Source organism: Haliotis rubra, unplaced genomic scaffold (genome assembly GCF_003918875.1).
Source record: "Haliotis rubra isolate DU_JTF1 unplaced genomic scaffold, ASM391887v1 Scf330, whole genome shotgun sequence".
NCBI classification, from domain to species: Eukaryota; Metazoa; Mollusca; class Gastropoda; order Lepetellida; family Haliotidae; genus Haliotis; species Haliotis rubra.
The window spans coordinates 650,475-662,292 of record NW_025767003.1 but is presented as its reverse complement, the minus strand read 5'-3'; the positions used below and the strand labels follow the sequence as shown (position 1 = coordinate 662,292).

General features: G+C 42.2%; 1 protein-coding gene across 1 annotated transcript in view; it reads left to right on the top strand.

The window, feature by feature from the left end:
- The first annotated feature begins 11,251 nt into the window (after nt 1–11,251).
- Nucleotides 11,252–11,818, top strand: part of LOC124284213 — a 179,589-nt gene continuing 179,022 nt past the window's right edge. Inside the window, 1 exon segment of the mRNA XM_046720276.1 lies at nt 11,252–11,577. Coding sequence (XP_046576232.1) covers nt 11,503–11,577 — 75 coding nt within the window. The 5' untranslated portion in view covers nt 11,252–11,502.

Below are 11,818 nucleotides of genomic sequence, written 5' to 3'. Positions count from 1 at the left end.
TTGGTGACTCTTGTTTTGACAAGTTATAGCAGTGAGTTTCAAAAATAGACATGTCGTCAAACACTAAGCTGTAACTATATCTCTTCCATCCCTTTGTTTTTCTCTTGAACTTGCCCTTGCAATGGGCAGACAGTGTCATCCATGGTTTCTTGTCTCAACTTTCAACCTTGAATACCAGTAAAAAAAAAGTGCATATCAATGTTAATTACTAATTATCACTTTAATTTAACATGAGTTTAAACTTGTACCTTCAAAAGAATAAACTTCATGCACAATTTCATATCCTTATCATTGTTAATGTTCTCAATAAACATCTAATTGCACCTTGAAAGGCAGACTTTCTAAACTAACACTTCATTGATAATTTGGAAAGCCTGCTATTTTTGCTGTCAAAAGATAAGAGGTACTGTAATGTTTGCAAATGAATTTTCTTCAATTGACCTAACAAATAAAAGCCTTCTGTCCAATGGTGTATGCACAAGAGTTTAAGTATTATATTTGGCATTGTGCTGTAATTTGAATGATCCCCTCATTCAACATAATTGATTTATTTATGTATCCCCTTATTTTAGTATTTGTTTATAATTCATGGTGACAAATAACACGTTTTGGTCACTTGGTTGCTAATATGGAAATGAAAAGATGATTTTGGCAAGGTTTGTAGCTGGTGCTTGAGACCTAATACAACATGGAAATATTTAAAATATTATTCAAGGTAGGAGAGTTGTGAACTGAGAAATATTTAAGGTTTTTGGGTATACATGAAATTTATAGATAATGAATTCGTGAACTCATTAATTATTTAAGTCCTAAATTCAATTAGTAAACTGTGTTTTGTGGGCAAATATCCAGGAGTAGTACAGAGACACTGGTGGAACTGTGAAGGTGACAGCAATAATCTTATATTATATGAAGCATTGAAAACTCACCAGCAATTCCTTTGAAAACAGCTGTTGAAAAAGCAGGGGTGGTCAGTCAGTCTAGATTGGAAACGAATATCTCCATACAATCGTTTTAATTGCCTAAAATGTATGAAAATGTGTTGTCAACAAGCAACGAGGTATGGAACACGTGTGTTACTATTTTTGGGAGGGATATCCCCTACGCGTCACAGGTCACGTGATTCAAAATGGCCCCGCTCATAGTGAGCGATCGACTGAGATGTTTGATGGCTTGTAAATATATATTTTTGGATATTTTGATAACGAAAATAGGGCGCACGTGTAGGTATAAGTACAAAGAAGTAATTCATATAAGTTTTCGTGCGCAAAAGTCGTAACGAGTGCGCGAAAATGCGAGGTATAAGTACAAAGAAGTAATTCATATAGAAAATTATCAAAACCACTGAAAGACAACTTGTATTTTCTGATAGGTAAGAATCATTCACCATCTCTGTAATACGTAGCTTTTTTCATGGTGGTAGCTACCGTTTTTCATCTGATGTACACTTCGGTGCCATTGTGTTTTAACAAACCTCCGACATGACGGTAATAAGGATACCTAGAACTTATTATGTCCATTACGGCGTTGCATCACCTACACTTACTATATAATGAATTGGCATGGCATACATTATAATGTTATGTCTTTGGTACATAGTTCATTTCAAGAAACAATATACACCTAACACACTAGACTTATGCTTAGTCTCTGAATATATATAATTTTGATAGTAACAAACAAGCCCTTTAAATTGAAAAGGAGCCCTAGGGAGACCAGAGATTCAGAACCTGAGGAATCTAGACTTGCTCTATTTAGAGCTTTAGCACTGCAGAGAGGGCTTGGCAGTAGGGAAAATAATGTGGTTCAGGGACTGTGAGACAGACTACTAACACACCAGGAGCTGTATAGGGCCCGTAAGTAGGTCACGGCACTTTGCCACACATTACTACTTCCGGTGACAAACAACGTTTCATATCTTTTCAAATGGTTGCATTGTTGTCAGTTGACAGTAAGGACAGTAATGACCCTTACAGGAGTAACACATTTCCGATCTAACCATCCCCAAATTAGCCAACTATTACGACAATCAACAGCCACAGGAACCCGTTATCGCTATGTATGTTAAACATAGACCATAGATCTACACGCACGTCACATATATAAATAGCTGTGACAGCCATGCATGGTTGTACACTTGGCCCAGTCTAATAAAGTCACATTTGGTGGTCGCGCACTTTGGAACCAGAACTGGTTCTTGAATATAATGCTTGTAACCAGAAATCTGGTACCGGAAGTAAGCTGGGCCCCGTCTCGCATATCGAAAGTTGGCGCGCGCAAAGGAAGCCGGGAACTTAGTACCGGAAGTAGTGCCTCGTGAGTTTCACAGGGCAAAATGCGCACTCCGGCACAGCGATGACTTAAGATAACATCACTGCCACAGGCTAATTTGCATATCACGTGACCGGACTTTTCTCTTGTTTGTAATCAAACGCGCATATTCATAATAAGAATAGCCTGGACTCACGAAAGCTTTTCGGCACTCTCTTCATAATGTTTTACATTGTTACATATATATTCTTCCACAACTGCGACAGTTAGGTCTATGACAGTACATATTTAGATATCAAACTGGCTGCATCGTTCGCTCTCCGTCGGCTTCGATGACAGCACGTGGCGTAATACAACCTATGTAAACAAAGGATCGCTACGCAATTCGAAATAGTGTTACATGTTTTTGGATATTTTCTCAGTGAAACTAAACCATTCTATTAAAGATGTTTAGTTAGATGTGTAGACTCGTCAAAAATAAAAGAGTAAAAGAAATCTGTACATTATATTGAATGGACATTGCAAGATGTGACAAATCGTCACATTTTTCTGGCTTGTGGCAGAGGTACTATGCTGGCTTGCCACATGGAACTCTGGGTAGGAGAGTGGGCAAATATGCTGGCTCGCTTCGAGGCTTTTATTAGAGGAAATCCGGTACTGCTCTTTTTTCACAACCTGAATGTGAAAAGTACCCTCACATATCATTATGTTTCGTAGTTTGTAAATATTTTTGCGGATGTAGAATTGGAGATTTAGGCCTATTTAATCGTTTATGTTTGTTTTGTTTTTCATTTTCATTTAAAATGAAATGCACATTTCATAAGCGGGTCTATATAAAATACAGTATAAGTAGACTTAGGCTCATTATTATTCGGTACACTGCTATACTGATATAATAAGTTTACTTAGACTGTATAAAATACAAAGTTGTAAACAGTGGCTTTCATTCAAAAAGCATATGCATGTTTATACACATAAACATATACATAAAAAAACGAGAAATGAACATTTATTATGTAACGCTTCCTTTATCAGGTGAAAATGATAATATTTGTTTAAAGTTACTTTTGAAAACAAACCCGGCATGTGGGATCACGAAGACATCACAACAACGTACCCAAAGTATACTATTAGCTGTAACAGACAAGAGAGTGCACTTTCCATAACCCGTTATCTATACTTCGTGTGAAGTTGAAATTATGTACTTAAAGGCCCCGACGCGCACTTCGTTACAGCGCCGTGGAATAAACACAGCCAGCCAGACACACAGTTGCCATATAAACTGCAATTGTACTCGAACAAATTCACAGTGATGTGTATTTTCTATACAGGGTTCTTTTCCGCCATCAAACGGCAATCCCTTGCCGTTCATACGGCGTGTTAATAGCTATTTTACACCTCCCAGCACGCGTAAACACGTGCGACCGTGCCCCGCATGTGTTTGTTGGTGTTGTACATTTCAAGGTCGCGAGGGTTACTCCGAGCACGATTTTCTCGTGCAACACCGACAGCTATTTGAAGTAGCGCAGATGGGTATCACGCAGACACACTCCTTAGGCTATGTGTGTGTTTGTTTGCAATGTGAGATGACGTCTTTCAGGCTGAGAGCGCCTGTGGTTTTTGTTGAAATGAATAAAGTTATCAGTAAAGGTCAACTATAGGCACGCGAGGTGTATAAAGAGTGTTGAATTATAACTGGGATGGTTTGATTGATCACAAGGTACGCACATTTAGCAAAACATTCACAGGCCTTGCATTGAACTTGAAAGTAACGTTTTAATGTAGTGTGGCCTCAAAAAGTGCACATGAAAATCGTGCCTTCGTTGGTGAAAACGTGTATTTTAAATATTTTAAAGAACTGAGCAGGAAGGGAGCAGATTGTCATGGAAAGATTAGATTCCGATGATTGTGTTCGAATCCAACAATATCCCCGAATATGATCGTTGGTTTGTGGGCCCCATACACGTGTTAGAGGGTTTCACCAACGTTTGTGATTTCACCCAAGATTGCCTTGATACGTCGAGATTTACCTGTAATTTACTTCAAGCTGATGTTACACAAAATTCACTCATTAGAATACACTCTATAAAATATGTGGGTATGTCGGTTTAAAACCACAGTCTCATCTTGACGTGCGAACGATTCATCTACCAGGATACCCCACCGCCTCAGGTTTCTAATGCATAGGGGCGGTGGTTAAAGTGTTCGCTCGTCACGCTGAAGACCCAGGTTCGATTTCCCACATGGGTACAATATGTGACGCCCATTTCTGGTGTCCCCCCGCCATGATATTGCTGGAATATTGTATAAGCGGCGTAAAACTAAACTCACTCACTCATTTATGTATGGCACAAGAATAAGACTTAATCAGGAGAAAAATATAACTTACTATCCGAAAAAACAAAAAGAAAATATACTTATAGTCTTTGAACCGCATTAAGAAGTGATACACATGAATACAAGGATTGAGTGAGTTTAGTTTTACGCCGCACTCAGAAATATTCCACGTATATGGCGGCGGCACATTATTATACTAAGATGTAAGCTGTATTAATGTATAGTATCCCCCGACTAAAGTAATGATATTCATTTACTCAAACCAGCTGTGATGTCGCGGTTATAGAGCTCCTCATTATAATGTCCGTATATGGGAAACAAATATTGAATGACGAAGGTAACATTGCCCCCCATCTGTGAAAAGGTATTTCAGTCACCTGGAAGCAAAACTTAATCCCAATTCAGATGAGACTGATATGTGACCGTGAAAAGCAACCATAAAACAGAATACCAAAACAAAAGCGCTCGTTAACATGATGCATTCCGCATTCTCCATCACAGACACGACCAACGCTCATCAGCTGTCTTCCCGCACTACTTTAGTTAGCGTTAAACCAATCTTGCTTTATTCGCATTTGGGGCTGGAGCGAAACATTCTTGGCCCAAATCGAGAAATGTTTTCTTTCAGCCAGACACCGGCTGCTTTACGGCATGTCGTAATTCATGTTACAATGGTCTGAAGGTGTACTTTTGTAAATGTAAAGAGGGGTGCAAGTAGGTTGGTTTCTTCTTTCACTTTAAGAGCAGCTGTTGAAGACGATGCTAAGTGGCCAGACGAGTCAAGACGCGCACGAAGCCGCTACAATAACGAGGCCGTTAGATAATGATGGGAGAGCTGTTTTTCACGTTATGTATATTTCGGATTTTGGGGTTATTTGCGAGCTTCGGATTACATTGTACCATCCTGATGCGGCATGTAACAACATCAGTTCATCCATTCTGTTGCAGTATGTGACGTAAATGCTATCCGGTCATTCAGTGCGGTATAAAACAATATAAGTCCACCGCTTCCACTGTAATGTGCGGTACAAAACAATATTCGTTTACAACTTCGGTCGTACAATTAGGTATAAAACAATATCAGCTTACTCTTTCCAGTGTACTGTGCATACTGCGGTATATAACAATATCCGCTCTATCTGTCTGTGGAACCCTGCAGCTCAGTTGAAGTTATCGATCATGCGATCCGCCATCAAATCCTCCAAAATAGGTACACAGCGTTGTGGACCCAGCTTGATGCCTACGGGGGTTGGTGGGGTAGCCTAGTGGTTAAAGCGTTCGCTCGTTAAGCCGAAGACCTGGGTTCGATTCCCCACATGGGTACAACGTGTGAAGCCCATTTCTGGTGTCCAGGTCGTGATGTTGCTGGTATATTGCTAAAAGCGGCGTAAAATTAAACTCACTCACTCACTTGGTGTCTGCGAAATCACGTGTGATCGGATCGACCTTTACTGATTACAGTCAGATAAAGGAGTGTTCAGTTATACCCGAAATAAGAGAGGTGAGGTAGCCTAGTGGTTAAATCTTTCGCTCGTTATTCCGAAATCCCGGGTTCGATTCCCCAAACTCATTTATTGTGCACGTCTTGATACAGCCGTTGTAATGTTAAATGCGTCGTTCACTCATTCAGTAAACTCTTTAGCTCAGTTTCTTTATGCAACATTCACTTTTCGGAACGAGTAATCATGTTGTTTACCTTAATTTTTGTTTGTTTTCACTCTTGAGCATCCATTTCAAATTGTTAAGCATCTCCAGCTTCCGCAATCGGCCACTGTTTGCTGTGCCCTGTATCTGGGGATAACATTGTGTGTACGCTTGCTGTTGCCTTCCGATAGGTTATCACTGACTCACTGGTATTTTTGTTTTGACATAGAATTCTGGATGAACCTTATCAGCTTTCGTGTTTCCCATCGGTTGAGTCCGCTCATGTGCGCTACAATCTGAACATATCGGTCTTATCACTTCGAGAATACGCCTCGGAGGCGGACAGATAGTTCGCCATATTGGAACGGTTATTCATCTTTGGAATGAATCATTTTATAATGGTAACGAGCTCACGTGTTAAAAAAAAGACGTGCTAGACAACGTGTACATGGTATAAGTAATCTGTCTGATGGATGGTGGATTTAGTCATATACCTCACAGAATATTATCAGTCTTTGGTGTCTACGACCCGTGAAGATCCGGGTTAGAATTGATCTCCAGTAACCCATGCTTGTGGTCAGAGGCGACTAACGGGATCGGGTGGTCAGGCTCGCTGACTTGGTTGACACATGTCATCGGTTCCCAATTGCGTAGATCTATGCTCATGATGCTGGTCACTGGATTGTCTGGTCCAGACTGGATTATTTACAGACCGCCGCCAAATAGCTGGAATATTGCTGAGCGCGGCGTAAAACAACAACCAACCAACCCGCTTGGGTGTCTACATTTCCCAGGTGCGGTGGTACAGTCGAGCACGTTCTTTCGACGATTTAATGAGTATTTAATGAGTGTCTCACAAGTTTTCCCTATAACCTGTTTGATCAAGGTTACAACAATCAACACCCCAACAAAACAAGAAACATGCGGGATTTGGGATGACACTTTCTCAGTAAAAACATTCCGTACTGCTTGGGGTTGAGTCACATCCCGGGTTCAAACTCACACCTCACTCACCTAATCACCCGAACACAAAAACAGCGATCTAACCCACTCAGCCAACACGATTTCCACTAAAAGTGACTCAGCGATCCGTGAAGATCCGGATTAGACTTCAGTAACCCATGCTTGTCGTAGGAGGCGACTAACGGGATCGGGTGGTCAGGCTCGCTGACTTGGTTGTCATCGGTTCCCAATTGCGTAGATCGATGCTCATGCTGTTGATCACTGGCTTGTCTGGTCCAGATTAAATTATTTACAGACCGCCGCCATATATCTTGAATATTGCTGATTGTGGCGTAAAACTAAACTCACTCACTCAAGTGGCTGAGCATTGGACTGAAGATATTAAGACGATAATACAAGCGGTAATATTTCGAGTGCTGCAAGGTTGCGAGTATACGATACCGACTGTTCTGGTGTTTCATTCCCTGTAACTATGGTTAGGTGGAGTGGCCTTGTGGCTGAAGCGGTCGTCCTTCGCGCAGAAGGTCCGGATTCGATTCCCCACATGGGCACAATATGTGAAGTCCATTTCTTGTTATACCCTGAGATATCGCTGGGAAGTTGATAAAAAACGTTGCACAATCCTTCACACTCATTCACTCCTTACTCGCTCCAAGCCTATCCCACTGAGGCCAGTGGTTTACTTCACACTATTATAGTATAGGAACCAAAGCGCATCCCGTTTTCAGCTCTTGTAGCGTTAGACTATTGTAGTGTATACACATCCCATTCCAGGAAGTTGAGGGTTCCTCAGTACTCAATAATTCCTTACATAGTCCCCCGTATTTACCCTTATACAAAACTAAAGTCTTTTTTTACAAGAATTAGAGGCGAGGTGAGGTGAAATTGGGTTTAATGTCGCGCTGGAGAATATTTCGCTCATATGACGACGTGCATGCGTGTGTATGTGTAGGTGCGGCTGCTTGTACTATCCCAGACTGAAGCTGGTTTTATAGTGCTAGCCCACTGAGATACCATGAAGCATGAATACCCCACTCAGACACATTATACTGACTCCGACCCGACCAGTCCTTGTTGTACCCATTAATGCCGAGCGCCAGGCAGGGACCAACAAGTACCATATTTTAACGTCTTTTGGTATGACGCGGCCGGGGATCGAACCCGCGACCTTCCGCTCTCCGGGCGGATGCTCTAACCACTACACAACGGAGGCGGTCTGTTCTATATCGAGCATCTCATTCAAACAGTTTTAAACATAAGGTTTCAAGAAATGCTGCAAGAACTAGAGAGGCAAGTTTTCAAGAAATGCCGTTTCGCTATAAAACACCTATGGCGATTACAGGTAGTTTATGAATTGATTAGTAAGGAGACTGACAAGTTGAGTTTTGATAGAAAACTTGAAAGCTATCGCATTAAAGCCGGTTGAAATGAGAATCGGGTGGACAGGCTGTCTGATTTGGGCTAATTGTGTGCCCCGATGGCATGTGTGCCCACGGTTTTAGTTCCTGGTTTGCCTGGTCCAGACTCGATTGTGTTCATGCCGCCATGATGTTAACCGTTACAAGTTTATGTCCGCTATATACTCGTTGTGAGGTACTGGGGTAGAGGGGATATATTCTGTCTCGGGCTGTCCACCTCCGTTAATAACGGCTTTCTGAAATCAACCGAGACTGGATCAGATAATTCCGTGATTGACAACATGAGCATCGATCTACGAATTGAGGATACACTGACACGCATCAACCAGGTCGGAGAGCCTGATCTCCAAATATCAACAGTCGCCTCTTACGTCAAGCATTGGATACTGAAGATCTATTCTAAGCTGAACCTTCACGGGTCCACACAGACTGTCGCCTCTTACGTCAAGCATTGGATGCTGAAGATCTATTCTAAGCTGAACCTTCACGGGTCCACAACGACTGTCGCCTCTTACGTCAAGCATTGGGTACTCAAGATCTATTCTAAGCCGAACCTTCACGGGTCCACACAGACTATCGCCTCTTACGTCAAGCACTGGATGCTGAAGATCTATTCTAAGCTGAACCTTCACGGGTCCACAAAGACTGTCGCCTCTTACGTCAAGCATTGGATGCTGAAGATCTATTCTAAGCTGAACCTTCACGGGTCCACAAAGACTGTTGCCTCTTACGTCAAGCATTGGGTGCTGAAGATCTATTCTAAGCCGAACCTTCACGGGTCCACACAGACTATCGCCTCTTACGTCAAGCATTGGATGCTGAAAATCTATTCTAAGCCGAACCTTCACGGGTCCACAAAGACTATCGCCTCTTACGTCAAGCATTGGATGCTGAAGATCTATTCTAAGCCGAACCTTCACGGGTCCACACAGACTATCGCCTCTTACGTCAAGCATTGGATGCTGAAGATCTATTCTAAGCCGAACCTTCACGGGTCCACACAGACTATCGCCTCTTACGTCAAGCATTGGATACTGAAGATCTATTCTAAGCCGAACCTTCACGGGTCCACAAAGACTGTCGCCTCTTACGTCAAGCATTGGGTGCTGAAGATCTATTCTAAACCGAACCTTCACGGGTCCACAAAGACTGTCGCCTCTTACGTCAAGCATTAGATGCTGAAGATCTATTCTAAGCTGAACCTTCACGGGTCCACAAAGACTGTCGCTTCTTACGTCAAGCATTGGATACTGAAGATCTATTCTAAGCTGAACCTTCACGGGTCCACAAAGACTATCGCCTCTTACGTCAAGCATTGGATACTGAAGATCTATTCTAAGCTGAACCTTCACGGGTCCACAAAGACTATCGCCTCTTACGTCAAGCATTGGATGCTGAAGATCTATTCTAAGCTGAACCTTCACGGGTCCACAAAGACTGTCGCCTCTTACGTCAAGCATTGGATACTGAAGATCTATTCTAAGCCGAACCTTCAAGGGTCCACACAGACTATCGCCTCTTACGTCAAGCATTGGGTGCTGAAGATCTATTTTAAGCCGTATAGGTATGCTTGACGTAAAAGGCGACTATCGGGATTGTGAAGTTAGGCTCACTGACCTGGTTGACAGATGTCATCATATCCCAATTGCGTAGATCTATGCTCATGGTGTTGATCACTGGATTTTCAGGTCCAGACTCCATTATTTACAGACCGCCGCCATATAGCTGGAGTATTGCTGAGTGCAGCGTTAAACATCAACCAGACCAAAATCTAAGCCGAACCTTCACTAGTCCACAAGGATTGTCGCCTCTTTCGTCCAGCACTGGGTTCTGAAGACAACTCTAAGCCGAACCTTGACGGATCCACAAGGATGGGGAACCCTGGTCCCAGTTATCTGGCATCTCTACATAGTTTCAGGATATCTGGAACAGACTACATTCCTATGTCACTATATACCCTAACACGCCTGGAGACAAGGCCTGCGATTATGGTTGTGTAGAACATTAACAACTCGGTTCTTTGAATGCACATACTTCAAATTAACAAGAATCCAAGTATTATTCTCATGTAAGCATTTTAAATGGCTACTGAGTAATGGTATAATATGGCTCCGAAAGAAGTCCAAACGCTGTCTTTTCATGGCCAACATGAAATGATATTTTAATGTTCCCATGTTGCCCAACTCCACCTGTAGGTCTGCGCATAGCGTTAATATCTCCGCAGAACCCAGCATACATTCACTCAAGGTGCTCTCGCTCGACGTGGTATTCAAGATGCGCACAGATCTTGGGACATTCCTGTAGGGGCCATAGCTTATCGCGCATTGATACGAAACAGTTTTTCCCTACTTTCTTAAATTCCAGTTTACTCATGACTGTCAGAAACAATAGTAATCGATATTTTGGACTTAAATATTTAACGTTTTCAAGTATGGAGCTGTGCCATTAATTTACCTGTACCCCATCGCTTCCAAAATGGACTCGCCCATGCCAAACGTCTAAGAGTTTCCGGGGGCAGGAAGTTAGAGACGATTGACTTTCTTGTGGCCTTTCTGTTAGAAAAACTAGTAAATACCATGCCCCGCGTGTAAAATGGTTGATGTGTGTCACGTGACGGATTCAACAGGTGTGGTAAGTCTCTCAATGAACGACACCCGACACTAGCTAAGGCAGATCACGTGCGAAATTGTAGAGTTCACGCGCTCAAGGCGATATTCAAAGACAATGTCAAGAGGCACGTAAACAAGCAGTGTTGAGAACAAGTTGTTGTTTCAGTCGTTACGCATAGAGTTTGTGTGCATGACGTTTGAACATTGATGACATCACACCAGCAGAGTTGACACCGTTATCATCGACTTGAGGTCACGTGATGGCGAGAAGAGCACGCGACAAGAAATGGCTTTTAAAGATTGAGAAGTTGGAATACATCGACAGAGAAGACTCGGTGAGTTGAATTCATGATCAGCTGACTCACCTGTTCGTGATATGATGATGTTTTTTTTTGGTGAAAGTTTATGTTGAACATAATCATTGTAACATGAGATGGGAATATCTAGCGATTGAAGTACACGTTTTGCACGGGCCAGACGTTCGGCCGGTCAGCTGAGTTCACGGGGTCAGCCTGACCTAAACGTTTGATGTCATGTTTGGAAAGAGTTTTGAAATATGGATTGTATTTTCTGTTT